General features: G+C 46.1%; 1 protein-coding gene across 2 annotated transcripts in view; it reads left to right on the top strand.

The window, feature by feature from the left end:
• disp1 (dispatched homolog 1) overlaps positions 1 to 19,665 on the top strand; it is a 167,808-nt gene that overhangs the window by 109,667 nt on the left and 38,476 nt on the right. For both annotated transcript variants that reach the window (XM_080744251.1, XM_080744252.1), the window contains one exon: positions 2,255 to 3,116. In XM_080744251.1, the coding sequence (XP_080600377.1) occupies positions 2,296 to 3,116 (821 nt within the window). In that variant the 5' untranslated portion in view covers positions 2,255 to 2,295. The remainder of the gene's footprint in view (positions 1 to 2,254; positions 3,117 to 19,665) is intronic.

Genomic DNA, 19,665 nt, shown 5'->3' with positions numbered 1-19,665 from the left:
CTTGTAGATCTGCTATTTTCTGCTATTTATCTGCTATTTTAGATCTGCTATACAGTTCTCAGAATATGGACACTAAAAAGGATTTCGAGGACCCACTGTAGTAACTCTGAGGACCCCCTGTTGAAGACCCCCATTAGTGTGATTAGTTCATCTGGTAGACGTCACATCTCTTTCGGGCTGGGTGTACACATTGGGTTGGGGGTGGAAGATCTGGGCACTGCTCCAGCAGCACAGCCCACCACAGCCGTGCATTACCTGCGAAACACAATTCAACCGCTTTTGAAGCGTGTCAGGCATATCATGGCAAAAAAAAGAAAAAGAAAAACGCTGGTTTCTTTTTCTCCTTCCCCGCCAACCCTCCCCCCCCCCCCCCAACTAAAATATCCCACAGAAACACATTTTCACATTACAGTCTCCCATGAATGTTTTGTAACTCAATCTGGAGGCATACGGGTTGAGACTGTAGCATAACACAGCCCGTCTGTTAGTTTCTCGCGGCTTGGAACTGTTTCCTATTGTTCGAATGCAAAAAGCGTCTCATGCTTACGGGGGTGATTTATGCCTACAGCCTACGCCGCCGGTGTCGTGCGCCCGAAAAAATAGCCGATCTACAAGCTCACAATGCGGTCACAACACCGGTGCACAACCGAGTGAATGACCTTCCATCCATCCATCCATCTTCAACCGATTATCCGGAATCGGGTCGCGGGGGAGTGAATGACCTACCTCTATTAATAAGAGACTGTTTGTCATTTCCATCCTTCAAGTTTAACCTAAAAAAATGGTTACTTGACAATCAAACGTGTGACCATGTATAGTCTTAATAGTCTTAATAGTATAGCACACGTATGTATAGTATAGTTTTTAATCGTCCTTTTTGCGAATGTAGGGTTCTTACTGTTGGAATAGTATAGTACTTGTATGTATGTATTTTAGGTGTCTTCTCTTGACGTAAGACTGTTGTTGTTGGTATATGTTTTGTTTTGTGTTTCATGTGGGGACTACAGATTGAATTTAGCATTCTTGCCAAGTCCGGTATATTTACATTGCTTTATGTAGTGTCCATTAATATACACTGTCCCGTCCAAATAAATAAATAAAGTAAGTAAAGAGTATAAATCAGGGGTAGTGTCCACACACACCAAAGGCTTGCCAGTTGGTGCCCCTATCTTATCCATACCAGGTAAATCATACTCTTTCTGACGTGGCCCCCGTTTGAACTGCATGGCAGGACAACGGTGAGGGGACAAGAGGAATTTAAGATGGGTCGGTCCGCTTATTTCACTGGCGAGTGAGAGATCTGGTAAATCAACAAAGACGCCGGTTCACGGAGCAGGTGGTGTTTTGGGTTCCCCCGTTTCTAAAGACGATTCATTGTTTTTTTAAAATCTTTTTATTGTAGTTATTCTTTTTCCCCCAAAAGATATTTAACAGGATTTCAGATGTAGTCGGACCCGCAGCCACAGAGGCGGCGAGTAGGGCTGAAATATAAGGAAGGGTCCCGGGCTTACGGGGGCCCCTCCAGAGATGCTGCGGCTTATAGATTTGGTTGTGTAATAAATCTTAAGTCTCCAGAGTGGTGTGGATGATATGTTGTCATGGGGCCTAGGATTCCAAGGGGCTCCCCCTGTGTGCGGCTCCTGTTCATTTCTGATACACTCCTAACAGGGGCATAGTTCCGCCGATTTAAAATGACTCCAATACGGAACTAAAACTTCCTATGATTGGCCGCTAGTTGCGTTGTTTCCCCCCCCGGCCGATTGCAAAAAGAATTGTTCTCCATTGGACCCCATTCATTTTCCCCTTTCGTTTTCTAACCTTAATTAACATTTTCATAAATACTTTATGGTTCCTACCGCTAGTTAAAAATTGCCTTTCAATCACGATTATATGCGTTTTGTGAAAATAAGGTCCCATTTATGTTAAAATTGATGATAAAGTTGCGGGGGGCGTGGCCAACTAAACTAATACCAGCCGGCTGTGTTCTTCGTGTGCTGTATTTCGGGAGGCTCCGACCACATTCTCCCATGTATCCCTGCGGTTGCACGTGACCGTTGGCAGCCAATAGCATCCTCTGGTGCCTTTACAATCTATGATGGCAACACCCATGCCAAGGACCCATATTGTGTCATTTGCGCTGCATAGAAACCAATGGCTTCGCTTTGTCCATATCTTTTATACAGTCTATGACTCCTAACCCCTCTCTCCTCTCTCTCTCTCTCCTCTCTCTCTCGTTCTCTCTCTGTCTTTCCAGAGGAGTGACAGAGTGTCTGCCAGGCCCGCCGCCAGAGCACCATGGCCCTGACCGATGCCAGCGGCGACCCCCTGGCCCTCAACAATGCGAGGCACCGCTGCTCCAGTGCCAACGGGGGTCCCGCCACCGCCTCCTCACCCAACAGCAGCAGCAGCAGCGTTACACCGGTAGGTGACGGCCAGGACCCTCTCAGCAGCAGCGCCGGCCCCCGCGGCGAGCGCCTCCTTGCCGCTGCAGAGCGAGGGGAAGACAACGCCACGGCGCCGGACGCGGCTCCCAAGCAACCACAGCAGCAGCAGAGGTCGCGCTCGCCGCGCCTGGTCCACCGGACCAACCGGTCCAACCAGAACGGCGGGGTGGTCAGACACAACGGCTCCCTGAGGAACCTTCCTCCCTCCTCCTCTTCCTCCGCCTCCTCTCCGTCCTCTCCCGCCGCCGCCTCGGACTCCCAGAGAGCAGCGGCCAAACAGCAGCAGCACCACCCGCCCTCCTCCACCCTCCACCTCTCCCAGGCGTCCCCATCTTCCTCCTCCTCCTCTCCTCCCCCGCCTCCTCCACCGTGTTGTCAGCCCTGCCCCTTCCACCCTCCTCCTGCCGCCGCCCTGTGTTGCCCCGGCGGCGGAAACGGTGGCAGCGGCGGCGGGGCGGCCCAGACGGACTGCCCGCTGCCCCACCACCACCCTCCTCCCGGGTCCCCTCCGGTGGCGCCCTGCTGCTGCCCCTGCTGCCTCCCTGCCTCTGCACACCCCCACGCCCATTCTCCTGCCTCTCATGCTGTCTCCCCTGCTGTCTGTCTGCACCACCACCACCATCACCGGTGGCAGGAGCACCTCCAGAACCAACCACATGGACCGGCAATCAGGTATGGAAGGGGGAGTTTGAGTGAGTGAGTGTGTGGGCATGCATAAATGAGATACATTAATATTTGTATCTTTACTCACATGTAAGAGAGTCTGTCTGTGTCTGTGTGTGTGTGTGTGTGTGTGTGTGTGTGTGTGTGTGTGTGTGTGTGTGTGTGTGTGTGTGTGTGTGTGTGTGTGTGTGTGTGTGTGTGTGTGTGCGCGTGTGCGTGTGCGTGAGTGTGTGTACTTGATCTAGCTGGGCCTGTTCCAGAGCGGGTATGTTTGTTTGCGTGTGTGTGCATATAATTGTGTGTGTATGTGTGTGTGTGTGTGTGTGTGCGCTGGCCTCAGGCACATCCTCAGTCTTGTCAACATCAACAGAGAGGGTCTCTCATACCTTCCACCGTCAGAACCACCGTACCCCCCCCCCCCCCCCCCCCCCTCTCTCTCTCCCCACTGCAAACTAACATGTCACATCCCTATTTATGGATCATGTTGCATTCCAGAATGCATTTACACACGGGTACGGCTATGAGGAGCTGTGCAGCATTGGCCAGAGATCTCACAGAGGCGTTGCAGAAGGCGGTTTTCACAAACAACTTTGACCACTTGTTCCAGAAAGGCCAACACACTGTCACTGTACTCTTTTGAGCGTGTCCTGGGTGGCATGAAGTCCTAACGTGTTGAGCATCAAACTGTCACTGCCAAGATCTGGGGTTAAACGTCCATTACTGACTGGCATGTCAGAACCACTAGGAATTTCAGCCAGCTCAGTGGTTCTCTTTCATGTCAAGGACCCCTTCAAATATTTGGCTGACAGACCCCCATCTGAAAATGTTATATAAGATCTGTGTAGTTAAAGTGTTTCAAAAATGTTTAAAATCTTTTCAAGATTTCTTTGAAAATAGCAGATCTACAAGGTCACAATGTATTGTATGCAGGATTAATGGATTTTGGATGGCAGGGTTTTGATGCAATATTAACTAATTTTGCTGGGGACCCCCCCGGAACCCTCTTTGAGATGAGAACCATTGAATTAGATTGCAAAAAAAGAGGGGTGGGGGTCATGAGGATCCGGCAAGAGTTTAAAATTAAGAGCAGGTTCAGTAGATGAATATGAATGTACCTTTAACGGGCATCAGTCTGTTGATATGGGGAAAAAAACTATAATGATGACTAATAACTCATGACTAGCTGCACCTAAAAACACCCCAAATGGGGTGACTCAGCAGTTTGTCCCACGTTCAAAAGAGGAACTTCATTGTACGTGTGACAATTTCTTAATAAGCTCATGTCATCAATGCCTTAATATCTGACCAGTAAGACTCCCTAAGTAAGCGGCGCTAGAAGAGGGACACGGGAGAAATCACAGGCGGTGGTTGTGGTTTGCCAGTGTGTGCAAAGTTTGGCATGGATAGGGGCAACGCCGCCGACGATAAGAGTAGGTGTGACGTGACGGACAGACTGACTGACTGGCGGAGGGACTGACTGACTGACAGAGAGCCGGTGGAGGTTTTCTTAGTAATATTGATAATGAAACTGTCGCAATAATACACCCACCAGAGGTCATGCCACACTGTGAGATATTGCCACTAGGTGTGCTGACCCGCACCACTCATCCATGTGCCCATGACCACAGCCCAGTGCCAACATCTCACTCCCTCTCATGTACTGTGATTACAGTATAGTGAGTATACTGGTTAGGGATGGGACGATAATCGTTATTATCTCTACCAAAAAGTAGCCGATCTACAAGCTCACAACGCATCTTGTTGTGACGCGTTGTGAGCTTGTAGATTTGCTATTTTTTGGCAAGTGTTTCGCCTCCAGGATAATGGATGTTGGGGATGTTTTGATAATCACGATAATATCGTAAATTGCAATTTCTTTGACATTTTCAAATCGTTCCATCCCTAATACTGGTCCCTGTGTGAACCCAGTTGAGAGCCTAAATCACCTGTGGCTGCATGCTTGTTTACAGGATGTGACTAAGAGTGACTAAGTGAGTGAGCGATGGAGAGAATGAGAGTGTGGAGTTGTACAAAGTGTGTGTGTGACGGGGGACGGGCGGGAACGGGTTGTGTTATACTTGCGCTACAGAGACAGACAGCACATGGTTCCATACAGTGGCTGGACGGATGGATGGTATAAGTCCCCCATTGTTTGTTTTTAGTAGCCTTGTATCAGGTCTCCAATCTTTGCCTTTTGATTATAACCCGCAAAGTTTGCTTTACGGCGGTCGGGCGGTCTGTAAACTTCCTCGCCGGGGCAGGGCGGCGTATGAAAACACGAGGAGACTCGGGCTGCCGTGTAAATTCACCCTGAGGCAGGACCAGTAACACCTCGGAGGGCCTGACCCAGAGTTGTTCTCACGTCCCTCCCTCAGAGCGGGCCCGGTGTCGAGTGGCTGCTCCATAGAGATGGGACGTTCGCGAACGAATTGTGTCTTTTGAACGGCTCTTTGAAATGAACGATGGGATCCGGTTCGCAGTAGCTGGGAGCCGTTCCTTTCTAAATGAACAGTTGTGGGAAAGTTACAAATATTCTTTACTTTGGTTTGGAATTAAAATGTACTTGAGTAAAAGTAGGTCTACAAAAGTATTGGTATCAAAATGCACTTAAAGTACCAATAGTAGAAAGTACTCATTATGCAGAATGTCCCATTTCACAGGTTTTCCAATGCATCACATTTTGAAAAATCATTTGAAAATAGCAGATCTACAAGCTCACAATGCATCGCGTTGCGACGCATTGTGAGCTTGTAGATCGGCTATTTTCAAATTGCAGGTATGTACCTATTATATGTCAGAAATAAATGTATATAGGGTTAAAATGATATGTAATTATATTAATCAAAATCTACAAAGTAACTAGTAACTAGAATGAGCCAGTCTTTTGAACGGCTCTTTGAAAGGAACGGATCCCAGAGATCCGGCTCACTTCAAAGAGCCATAAATCCCATCTCTACTGCTCCAGACCGTAACTCCGGAGCTTCGTTCAAGAACGTCTGCGAGGAGGGGATCTTGTAGTGTTTTCCGTTCCAGGCGAGAGTTCTTGAGTTCAGTAGACTCTGTGGCTTGCTGTGTTGTGAATGGTCTCAGCAAACGTTTATCCACCAAAATGAGTATGGAAAGTTTGAGGCTTTTAATGAAACTAGATGGAGGGTTTGCATGTGTGTACTCTGCGGCCGTATGCGCTCACACACGCTCTCTCTCTCCCGCTCCGTGATTGGCCATCGTGCCTCCTGCAGTCAAAGCAGAATGTTAGCATTGAACTTATTTGTTAGCAAAACTCCTCCTTTTCATTCCCCCCTCCCCCCCTCCCTCCTTTCTTTTCAAGCGATCCATATTTAGCAAGCTGGTTCCCTTGCCGTTTACGCCAAAAACCACAGCACCCCCCCGCCCACCCCCCCTCTGCCGCATTTGAAACTGGAACCGTTTAATGCCTTGCATAATCATTTGCGTAATCCTATATTTACCATCTCCGCGGAGAAGGGGGGTGTGGGGGAGGGGGGGAGTTGAGCGAAAACTTGTACCGATGTAATTATTTACTCATGTCAGACCCTCTTTATGGTAGCAGCATGGGAGGGTGGTAGGTTTGTGTAAGACTATATTTCCACGTACTTCTTAGCATGGAAATTTCCTTACCCAAATTGAGTTGGACCCCCCCCCCCCCATCCCCATCTCGCTCTCCTGTAACTCTATTAGTGAGAGGCTCAGTATGGGTGGCATTGAAATGTTCGGGTGGTGTACGCGCGTATTGCTCTCGTACAGCAAACCGTAGCCTGGGTGGGCAGAATGTGGCGAGATGGGACCGTGTGTCACACACGTTCTGGATGGATTCTTCTCGTGACATCTGGCGAGTTTGGCCTTTCCCTTTTGCTCTGTCTGTCTGTCCCTGTTTTGATTGATTGGTTATTTTTATTAGACAAAAATGGAGAACACTACAAGTATAGTCAATACAATTGAAAATGTAGTACAGTACAAGTACAGTTAAACACCCCTGAAAATGTAGTACAGTACAAGTACAGTTAAACACCCCTACCTAAAAGGAACATCCCAAATAAGACCTTTTTCGGTCATTTTTTACGTTGGAAGCCTTCGGTATTTAATTCATGGACATAATAAATAGAAAGCAAAGAAAACATTCAATGATATCGCAGTTATAAAAACACTATATGTACAGGATAGGGGGGTGCTCACTTCTCGCCTGTCTCCTTCTCTGGCCTCCTGAAAGGTGAGTTTTCAGGGCAGTTTTGAAGGATGCCAGCGAGCTATATGTTTTAAGGGAGTTAGTCAAGGAATTCCACACCTGGGTGGCAGTGTTGTAGAAGGAGAATTTGCCCATATTTGTCTTATGGGTTATGTCCTGTCCTGTCCGTTCTCTTTCTCCCCCTCTCCCTCTGCCATTCCCTCCATCTCCATCTCTCGTTCCTCAACAGAATGGAGAGCAGATGTGGTTTTGCGTCTCTAATGTTGAAGAGGGCTTTTATTTACTAAACAGGTCCCTCTTGTTCAGCGATGACAGGTTTGAATTACAGGCTCCAAGTCGCTCCAAGACCGCTTCCCAATCAACCAACCACCCTTCCTGTACAGTGTGCGTGCGTGCGTGCGTGCGTGCGTGCGTGCGTGCGTATGTCCGTGCGTGCGTGTGTGTGAGAGAGAGAGAGAGAGAGAGAGACTAGGATGAGGAAACCGTATACCTCCCTTGGATTCAGATAATGTTGTCCTGAAGCCAGGCATTAAAAGAAAGGGGGGAAAAACATTTGAAAGTCTTATCTTTTTACCTCTGTACTGAAAACCATTGGCCTGGAGTTTGGTAATAGTTGGATATAATTTTACACACACACACACACACACACACACCCACCCACCCACACACGCACGCACGCACGCACACACACACACGCACACGCACGTGCGCGCACACGTCCATACAGAGACGTCGGACTTAATACCCTGGGTAATTTGAGGGTACGTAGTCAGACAAGATGGTGTCAAATATCAGAGTTTGATCTCCCTTAGGGCTGTGATCTGGCAGATTAGGCAAGGGATTACATCTATGATCACAGCACAGGGATCACACACACACACACACACACACACACACACACACACACACACACACACACACACACACACACACACACACACACACACACACACACACACACACAGTCAGACTCACACCCAATGAGGCAACGTAACACTAGATCTTTGGGAGAGACCTTTTTATGTGCATTTCACAACGGGGGGATTTTTTTATGCTCCTGTTCTCAGCTTTGGCGAAACATTAATCTATTAACGGAGGCTTAGCTCACGCTAAGTTCCTTAATATTTCTATTCTTGGTGGTGATCAAACGACTTCGTCTTTTAGCCGCTCTTGTTTTTTTAAATAGGCCTTATCCAAATACCACAGTTTAGGAAACGTCACAGCCAGGAACAACTCAGCAGTTCCGCGGCTGAGCCAAGAAACCGGAGGATTCGGCCGTCCTTCCATAGTTTATTTGTCTCGGCTTTTACAGGAGTCGAGGTCTGGTAGAAACATCAGGACTTGGGTCTGCATCTCTGGACTGTGAGATTATCTTTCATGGCGATTCCCTTTTTTTATTTTTACGTCTCTATTATTTAAGATCGGAGGGGAAGCTGTGTGTCCTTGGGTAGTCAGCTGCTTGGCGGGGGCCAGAGAGCAGTCTGTCTGCATGGCTTTACGGGCTCCAGGTGAAAGCCTGAAATTGCTGCTCTGGACCCTATACTGCAGTGAAAATGCACCATAGAAATACATTTTTAAAACATGTACATTTGTAATATCATGCCATTCAAAACAGGTTATCTTCCCCAAAATTAGGTTGTTAAAGATATACTATACTATTGGGCCTTGTGAGACTTACTGTACCTCAAACTATTGAAAAACATAAACTATTTTACGTCAAACTGTATATTATGAAAACATTTGTCTGCTATGCTCGTCTATTACCTGAACATAGCTGTTCTTTTGGAAACCACTTCACATGTAATGTGAATTCTCTCTGGACAAGACTTAACATTGGCGGCGAAGAAGATGGTAGCTACGCGGTGGAAACCTCCTCATACGTTAACGTTTCGCCAGTGGGCCTTGACCTTTCTAGATATAGTATATTTAGAGCAGTCGATAGCAAGGTTACACGGAGCAAAAGAAGAAAACATTAATATGTGGTCGGACATTGCAGATAAGCTTAAGGCTATGATTCAAGAAATCACTATATAGTGGTAACAGCCTAGCACAGGCATGCACTATTGTACATTCCGTGTTGGTCCGGGGAAAGGGGGTGGGTGGGTTTTCTTTTCCTTTTCTTGTTTTGCTATTGTTTGTGTTGTTTGTCTGTTAATTGCATTTTTCTTTTGATTAATGTTTTACTTTTTCTTGTTCTATTCATATGTATGTCTCTAATTTCATGTTATGGAAAATAAAAATAATTGATAACAAAAAAAAAAAGACAAGACTTAACATTAACCCTTGCGTCCCTATTTTCTTATCATCATACAAGAATTGTCCGAATTTTGTAAAAGATTTGTGAAAATAGCAGATCTACAAGCTCGCAATGCTTTGTGAGATCGGCTTAAAGGGATAGTTCACCCCCAGAATGTCATTTCTTCTATCACAATGCGTCTCGGCTGCATTTCGGCTATTCTCAAATCGCCGAAATGTATACAGAGCGTATGTATTGTAATCAAATCTACGAAGTGACTACCGTAGTAACTTATGTTTTTAAATAACTGTAGTGGAGTAAAAGTACAAAATTTGACTCTGAGATGTAGTGGAGTAGAAGTTAGAGTACTGAAAACTGGAAGTACTCCACTAAAGTAAAAAAGAAAATAAAACACAGCTCAGAATTGTGCTTAAGTACAGTACTTGAGTAAACGCACGTGGTTACTTTACACCAGTGGTTCTAAACCTTTTCAGGCCGCGACCACCAAAATAATCATGTTTTAACTGGGGACCCCCCCACCCTGAGCACTAAGAGTTGAGGCATTACATCTTATAGAACACAGTTCCATTGTGAAAATAGCTGATCTACATGCTGCGTTGTGAGCATGTAGATCGGCAATTTCTGCCTCTAATATTTGACCAGTGATTAATTTGTCATTTTAGATGTATTAAAAAGTCCTTAAATTGTCACTTTAGAAATGTGCATACACCCCTCTATACACTTAAACTTTATGTTGGTTCGTTTACTGTTGAGTGAGAAAACAATGTTGCACAATAAGTTAATCATCTGGGGACCCACCCCCCCTGGGGGTCCCGACCCACAGGTTGAGAACCATTGCTTTACAACCCACTGCTGTTTCACCTGAGGGCACCTGAGGCTGAGCTCCAGCTGCTACCCCAACCTGCTCCTACCTGCTAGCCACCCCTGGTGACCCTCCCCTCGTATAAGGGCCTGACAGCCGCCCCGGAGAGCCCCGCTGACACACAACCATCCCAGGTCACGTCAAGCGTTTAACCTCCCCCGTTGGCGCGCCGCTCACCCGGAGCGAAGCGGTTCTGCTCCTCCTCCTTTCGCCGACGCTTCCTTTGCGAGCGCTTCTTTCGTGTTGTTTTTAGCCCCCGCCACAAGTTTGGATTGGTTTTCATGCCTTCTCGGGTAGCAGGAATTCCTCGTATCCCTCTCATGTCTCCCTCTATCTCGGTCTCTTTGTCTGTTAAACAAAGAAATGTCCGCTTTTATTGTTAACACGTGCGCGTTTGATTTTTGTTGTAGTTTTTGTTGGGGGGTGGGTGGTGCGGGTAGGATATGTGTGTGTGTACTGTGTAATGTAACGTATGTGTGACTTGTTGAAGTACAGACGGTTAGGTTGCCATGGTGCGTGAGCGAAAACCTACAAAAACACTAAAGTGACTGTACGGACCAATTCTTCACATTGTGAAATTCTTCAACACGTTTTATCAGTTGGAGAGGGATTGTGAGACCTCGGTTTGTGCCAAGTGTGGCTGCATAATGTTTCATGGAATACTTTCTCATGCCTCATGGACAGCGCACATTTTCCCTCCCTCGCTGTCTTGTGCCAAATGACCGTGCCTCAGTTATCTTTTCGCCCCGGCGAGAGTTTTGAAATATTTCCGCCGTCTTCGAACTTCAAAATCTCTCGCTTTTATTTTATGCTCTTTCTCTCTGTCTGAATCGTTTTCGGCAGCTGTCTCTGCACTGTCTCTTACTTGTTACTTCCGTTCTTGAAAATGTAGTTTTAATAATATCACACTGTATTGATTTTATAAAAATAATTGTAGACCTACAAGCCACTTACAAACAATGCAATGCGATGCGTTGTGAGCTTGAAGATCGGCTGTTTTCGCTATTTGTTGCACAAAGACTTACAGGTATTATAGGGCTTAAGCAGTTGAGAAAATGTCCCCCTGCCCTCTGTTTTTTTAACAAATCGAACCCTGGTCTGTCAGACAGCAGCTGCAAGCCTCGACCAGCCAGCGGTCGCCTGAAAACGATCTCTGTGCTCCGGGCTTCAGAGTGTCAGCCTGACGAGGCTTTGCACATTATCAAGAATAACAACTGTTTGCGGCAGCCTGTTTATCAGAAAGGGGCGGGAGGTGGGGGGGCACATTTGCACTTCAGAACCAGAAATCAACCAGCTAATCAATGTTACCAATAGGGATGAGACGATATGAAAATGTTATATCACAATTATTGTGACAAAAGGAATCGAGATTTACGATATTATCGCGATAATCAAAATATCCCCATCATCCTTTATCCTGGGGTGGAACATTTGCCAAAGAATAGCAGATCTATCGGCTGTTTTTGGGCAAAGAGATTTGTTAGAGAGTGAAAAAAAAAATACTGTAGCAAGTACGTATATAATAAGTACGTTTTACCAATAGATGGTTTAAATGGTACCGCATATGCAGCTCGGCAAATGAAAGGTGAATTGATCCCAGGGCATGACGGGAGGACGATTTCACGATAATTTAAACCTCCACGATACGATCATCATGAGTGTTTTTTTTTATCACGATAAACGATAATATCGCTTATCGTCCCATCCCTAGTTACCAAATGACCCTTTAGTGTCTTTTTTTAACATCTTGCCTTCAGAGTTGATTCTCTGTTTGCTGGTCTACATTTTTATGTAGATCAAAAGCATGTTAACGGGACCAACAGCTCGAAGCTCTTTTCCTCCATTTGGCCTCCATTAAGCTGCCCAGAGCTGTGGTTGTCAGTCCTGACTCCCGGGGTTCCCCGAGTGCTGCTGGTTTTCATTCTGGCTGTCCGATCGGTCACTAATTTAGGTCCGGGTCAGCGGGGGAATGCAGTAGAGGGGACCAGGTACCTGGAACCAGACTGCACTGCTCTGAAGAGATAAATGCATCAGGTCAGACACGATGGAGCCCCCTGGCCTCGCCATTTAGACCAGGAATTCTTTTATGCGGTAACTATTGAAAAATAGCAGATATACAAGCTCACAGCGCGGCACCGAGTGCCGCGCTGTGAGCTTGTAGATCTGCTATTTCTTTAAATGAAAATCATGCAAATCTTTGAATATCTAATCTTTAAAGTGAACATTCGTAACTGAAACATTTGGTTTCTGATACAATATATTTTGAGACGAGGGTCCGTGGCCAAATACATATAATTCTAGGGGTCCTTGTCATGAAAAGGTTTGAGAACCACTGTTTTTCAAAAAACCTCAGAAGGATTTAGAAGACACTTATAGAATCGGGTCAAAATTCAAATGTTCATGATTTTTCAAAAATAGCAGATCTACAAGCTCGCAACGCGGCGTGCTGTGAGCTTGTATATCTGCTATTTCTTAATAGTTAAACCATAAAATAGGTCATACATGATGCAGCCCCCTGGAAAGGAGACAGCCCCCGCGTGCACGCACGTGCGAACAGGCGGTCATTATTGAGCAACAAACACGTGAGGGATGCAGGAATCAGCGCGAAATAATTCATTTACCCAACAATGACCACCTTGCTGTTCATTATACCACATATTACTAAGGGTTATTGCTACTGACTAAAGACAAAGACATGCAGTCACAAAAAAGGCACCAAATATTACCAAAAAACATTATTTTATTGATTTTAGAAAAGGACTACGTGGCTCCTGCTAAAGAAAACGGTCCACGAGAGCCTACGTTTTTTTGCAAAAAGTCGTGAGGTGTTGCAAGTGAGCTGATTTATTAAAGCAACAAAATGTTCTGGACTTTGTTTCTGCCGATTGATATGTTCCAGGTGCTTGGTCTATTGATCAGAACCACGGCCATGGCAACAGTCTGCTGTTGAGAAATCACAGATCCTCCGAGAGAGAGAGAGAGAGAGAGACTGCAGTGATTGACCAATCAGAATTGAGCATTCAACCTTGTAATAATGAACCATAGCAGTCTGCATAATGTGTGTGTGAGTTAATGAATGGATGGATGCGTGTGTGTCTGTGTGTGTGTGCGTGCGTGCGCGTGCTCGTACATGTGACAGAGTGAATAATGCTCAACTGTGTGAGATATAATGACTTCACTCACTGCACCAGTACAGTGAGGAATTTATCATGATGGCTCAACACACATGCACACGCACAAACACACACGCACACAGGGGCGTCACAAGGGGTAGGAAAGTGGGACTGAGTTACTGGGGCCCAAGGTGGAGGGGCCCTAATAACTTTATCTATTGAAAAATAGCAGATATACAAGCTTACAGCGCGGCACTGAGTGCCGCGCTGCAAGCTTGTAGATCTGCTATTTTTTAAAAGTTGTGAAAATGTGTGAAAATCTTTGAATATATGTATTTTTTAAGCAAACATTTCTAACTCAAATTTTGCTTCTGGTGGTCCCTGGAACTAAATATTTTGAGATGGGGGTCCGTGGCCAAATACATATCATCTTGGGGGTCCTTGACATAGGTTTCTTGCACACATTTTCCTGATTTTTCAAAAATAGCAGATATACAAGCTCGCAGCGCGGCACTCGGTGCCGCGCTGTGAGCCTGTATATCTGCTATTTTTCAATAGTTAACATTCATGGGGGGCCCGCAGTGAATCCTTGTACCCAGGGCCCAGAATTTGGTGTGACGCCCCTGCACGCACACACACGCACACACACACACACACACACACACACACACACACACACACACACACACACACACACACACACACACACACACACACACACACACACACAGAGCCTCCATTACCTTGGGGCACAGGAGAGTTGCTATGTTAGAACAGTGTTTGCACCCTGTGCATACCTCCGCACAGGACCAACAGAGGCTGGGCTAAAAAAGAGTTCCTCATGCCCTCGGGGGAACATTCATCACCTGCCTCCAAACTGGGAGACACCTCTGCCTGTAAAGCAGAAGTTACTGGACCCCGGGACACTTGATTTGCAGCCCCGAAAAAAGTGACCATCTGGGTCTTTTAAAAGCTTGTAAACCTTCCTCGGTCCCTGTTGTCTGTAGACGTTCTCACACTAAGAAAGCCCGTGAGTTAATGATCCAAGTTATAAATGTTGTTAAAAGTCTGAATGTGAGGTGAAAAAGTGTGTGTGAGAAGATCGTCACCGGTTGCCAATGCCATCCACCAAGGTGAGCTTGGAGGCAGGGATTCGGTACAGTGGTCTGATGGACCAGCATTCCTATGAATTTGTTTAGTCTTCGTTAATCATAATGGTGTGGCTGCGGCTGAGGGAAATAGATCCATTACCACTTACTATACTTCGTTGACCGGGGTCTTCCTCGGGTCTATACTTGGCCCCCTCTTTTTTCCCCCTTCACCAAGGGACTTCAACAGGGGGTCCTCAGAGTTACTACATGGGGTCCCCCAAATCTTTGTGTGATAGAACCTTTTTTTCTCCTTTTTTATATTAACCACTTGAAGTCTCCTTATTCTGAGAACTTCAGCCAAAAATAACTGATCTACAAGCTCACAACGCCTCACAGAGGTTTGGTGTAGAGGGGGGAAAAGCAGACCAAGTACAAAATGAAAGGTCAACTTTATTAAGTATTGACAGTTCAACTTTATTAAGTATTGACAGTTCAAGTGGTTAAATATCTGAAAACACGAATTGACATGAATCCAAAATACACTGATGATTGTGCTGTCAAACAATGAAACTATATGGAATCTATGAAAAGGTTGTGGGGGGTCCCTGCTTCATCTCTCTCTCAACTAAGGGGTCCTTGGCCTGAAAACGTTGCACTTGGCCAAAAGTAGCAGACAAGCAGCAGTGGCTCAGGAGGTAGCGCATCCGCTTGGGAAACGGAATTGGTTCCCAGTTTAATCTCAGGCTCCCCAGAGTTAGTGTCAGGGACGTGCTGGCCATTGGGAAAAACGGGACAACTCCCGAACGGCCGGTTCATTCCCGGCCGGTCCAGGCCGGCCATTAGGAAAAAAATACAAATAAAATGTCTGCCTTCGTTCCATTTTGGGGGCTCGGCGGCCAACAAAGTACATCGTCACTGTCGGGCAGAAACCTCGTATCTCCAAGTTTCAAATGTATCCACCTGTTTCCGCGGGAGTTTACTGGAGATTATTTGGACCTGTTTGGACCACACTTCCGGTTTAACAGCAGACATACAAGCTCACGTCGCGTCGCAGATGCAACCGTTGTGAGCTTGTAAATCACACAAGCACACAACACCTCGCACCTTGTAGATTGGCTGTTTTCACACTAGTTTAAATCATTTTTTAAATGATAAATATCAAAACAAATGGTTTTGGACATACAAGGTTTCCACCCGACAACGACGAAATATAACTCATGTACAGTAATTGGCCCACTGGCTTGTCACTTGTCATGATCTGAAATGGCAAATCTTTGAGTAGCAGCAGCGCTATAGAGAGATCTCTCTCTATAGCACGCAATGAGGGCCTCTCCAACTCTTTTTCCCGGGCTGAATCAGGGGCCCAGCACGTCCCTGGTTAGTGTCATTTCCCGGTTATGACATGCCCAGAATGGGGACGCTAGAGTTAATGTGGTTAAACCCTGTTCTTAACTTCTTGCCTCGAATGACATGGCCAAAAAGGTTTTGCCAAGTTGAAAGTGCTTAACAGGTGTGGTATTTGGAGGCACTCAAGTAGAGACAGAGAAGCACTTTGCCTGGGTGCCAGCTGTTGCTGATGTATAAATCAACTTACCTCGCCCAGCAGCGGTTGAGTGCTTTAAAAAGGAAACAAGTTTGTTTTAAAAACATACATAAGTGGTGGGTTGATGCAGTATGATAGCAGGCTGCCTTAGGTAGGGAGGGTGATGATAAACCGGTCAGTCCAATGCTGTGTGTCCTGGTCAGTGTGAAGCAGGCTGGATGAATGAATCCTGAGAGAGGTGAGCTGAGAGACACGGTGGGGCCTTTTCCACCGGGAAGGAACCGGTTCTGGTTCTTTCTCCCGCCTATGGGATGAACCAGAGGTGTGCTTTATCCACCAAGAACCGGAGTTGGTTCCGAACCGTAAAAGTTGTTTCCGAACGGGAACCACAAAATCCTTAGTTCCTCTGGTTCAATCATGGTTCACTCTGGTGGAAACGCAAGCCGGTTTTCAAGAACGAACCAAGGTTCCAAGAAAGTTGAACCGGCACTGGTTCTGGAACCAAGGTTCTTTTGGTGGAAAAGGCCCCAGAGAGGTAGGGTCCAGGGTGAGAGGCACATATTTTAGTTCAGTGGTTCTCAAACATTTTCATAAGGACCGCCATATTGACATGTATTAAGCTGTGGACCCCCATCAGAAAGAGTTTATAAATGTAGAACATTTTATAAAATAGGGTTAAAGTGTAGGGATGGGTATTGCGATGCGATCATATTGTGATGTATTGCGATGTATATTGAAATGAATCACTGGAAGGCGAACTCGCTATAGTAGGGGAAATCTCGCTCTTTCGAACGACCGTCATTTCGACAAAGGTGCGTCGGGAGGGTTAGCGACTCACCCCACGGAGGTTAGGTTTAGGGTAAGGGTTAGAGTTGGGTGTCGAACAGATGACACGTAGTAACAGCGAAACGCTCCCGCTATAGTACAGCAACATCTAGAAAAGTGGAGTGTCAGGACCAGACATCTACCATTGGTTTCTATGCATGGGAACACAGTTTTCTTTTCTCCAAAAGAATTGCTATGCTACATTGTGGATTATCGATACAGTATTGGGAAATAAAATATTGCGATGTCAATTTACAGTATAGTGCCCTTCTTTGTGATGCTATATTAACTCATTTTGCTGGATTCTCCCTGGGACCTCCTCAAGGACCCCTGGGGGTCCCCGCCATAGACATAAATAGGTAGATGCCTCCATCGGCTCTGGTGCATATGATCAGGGGACCGAGGGAATCTTCCGTGTGCATCGCTTCCACGTGCATCACAGAAACAGTAGTTGGTTGGTCAATCAGAGGCAGGTGGGGGCGGGTCTTTTCTCTTTACATACGCAGACTCTAAGAACAGCTGAGCGCCAATAAAGCTCTGTTGAATTTAATTGATAAGTCCCGGAAAAGATGCGCTGTGATTGGCCAGTAGTCACGGGGAAATCTCGCTCTTTCGAACGACCGTCATTTCGACAAAGGAGCGTCGGGAGGGATAGCAACTCACCCCACGGAGGTTAGGTTTAGGGTAAAGGTTGGAGTTGGGAGTCGAAAATATGACACGTAGTAACAGCAAAACGCTCCCCGTAGTCACTTTGACTGGCAGCGTTCCCTCGGTTTTTCCGGACGCGTCCGCCCTCCAGTTGTTACACGTCAATGAGCTGCAGCGGTGGATGAGTTATCTAGCTTTTTATATCGATGTTCCCCGCGCCCCAACGCTGAGGACCACTGCTGCAGTTAGTAGTGTGATTGGGATAGTAATCCCTCTCTCTCTTTCTCTCACTCTTCCTCCCTCTATCCCCTCCTCCTCCTCCTCTCTCGCTGTTGTTAAAGTATGGCTCCCGAGCATGTAGCAAAGCCCATAAAGGTAGTCATGCCAGATCAAAGGCCCATGCTATCCTATAAAGCAGGATCAAAGTCTAATGGAAGCACTGTGCTGTCATAACTTCACATAAGCTGGCTGGCGTTGCGAGCGCGGCCTCAGCTGGATAAAGATGGCTTGTTGCTGCTAGCGGGCCCGGGCTGATTGGCTGGGCGGCGGGGATTATCTTCACACCCTGTAGGAGGGATAAACGATTACATGTGTCCAAACTGGCGGAAAACACGGAAAACCCGCTTTGGTGTTTGTGCGGGCTGCCCGACGCTTAGCGAGTTGACACAATGTCGTCATAAAGATAATATCTTTAGCCTATTTGTGTGTTTGTTTTTAAGTGATTTATTATTCGGATTAAATCCTGTTGCTGCTTGCCCCGGCCCGGGATGGGTATTGGTTCTATACTGTAGCTGACTGTCTAGTAGGGATGAGACGATATGAACATTTCATATCACGATTATTGTGACAAAAGAAATCGCGATTTACGATATTATCGCGATAATCAAAATCCATTATCCTGGTGCGGAACATTTGCCAAAAAATAGCGGATCTACAAGCTTGCAATGTGTCGCAACGCGACGCGTTGTGAGCTTTTAGATCGGCATTTTTTTTTTGCAAAGACATTTGATATTATAAGTACCTTTTACCAATTACAGAGGGTTTAAGTGGTACCGGATATGCAGCTCGGCAAATAAAAGGTGAACTTATTCCAGTGCATGACGGAGGACGATTTCACAATAAATGATAATATCGCTTATCATCCCATCCCTACTGTCTAGGCTGCAAATTTAACTGGCTTGTGTTCAAGCTTGGGAAGATTAAAAATGGTAAAAATGGTAAATGGTGCATTTATATAGCGCTTTTATCCAAAGCGCTTTACATAGATTGTGCATTACATGCACCCATTCACGCACACAATCATACACCGGTGGCGGAGGAAACCATGCAAGGCACCAACCTACTCACCGGGAGCAATTAGGGGTTCAGAGTCTTGCCCAAGGACTCTTCGACATTAACTCAGGGGGAGCCCGGATTCGACCTGGGAACCCCTTTTCGGGAACCCTTCGTGCTCTAATAACGGTTTCTCTACCCCTGAGCTATGCCGCCCTTTGATTACCTTCAAAATGTAGCCGGTTACAATACTAATTTCACCTGCATGTAACTGTAATCAGTAACCTTTACCCATTAAAACCGGGAAAGAATCTATCCAAAAATAGCAGATATACAGTACAAGCTCTCTGATTTTTTTTATTTAATTTTTATCTTTCAATTTATTTTACCTTTGAAAAAGTTTGAGAACCACTGGCATAGCAACACAGTTTTTTTCAGAAAACCTTTTAGCGTTTGGAAGACAGTTGCAGAATCGGCCTCAGGTCTTAATGGGTTAAGTAATGTAATCTGATTACTTTGAGTAACCCGTGGATTACTAACCCTAATCCAACAGTGCATTATGTCAACTGATCCATTTTTGGATGTAACCTTCCCAGCCCTGCTTGTGTTATTATTGTCTTTACAATGTAACGCAATCTGCGGTTGTGGTCCTCCTGGGACTGCTTGACGGGCTGGCTGGCTCACAGGTTGGTTGCAGCAATTATCACAGTGAGGCGGTGAGACCACACATAGTGTCACACCCACCA

Source organism: Nannobrachium achirus, assembly GCF_963921795.1.
Source record: "Nannobrachium achirus genome assembly, chromosome: 16".
Taxonomy (NCBI): domain Eukaryota; kingdom Metazoa; phylum Chordata; class Actinopteri; order Myctophiformes; family Myctophidae; genus Nannobrachium; species Nannobrachium achirus.
This window is presented reverse-complemented; position numbering and strand designations above follow the sequence as displayed.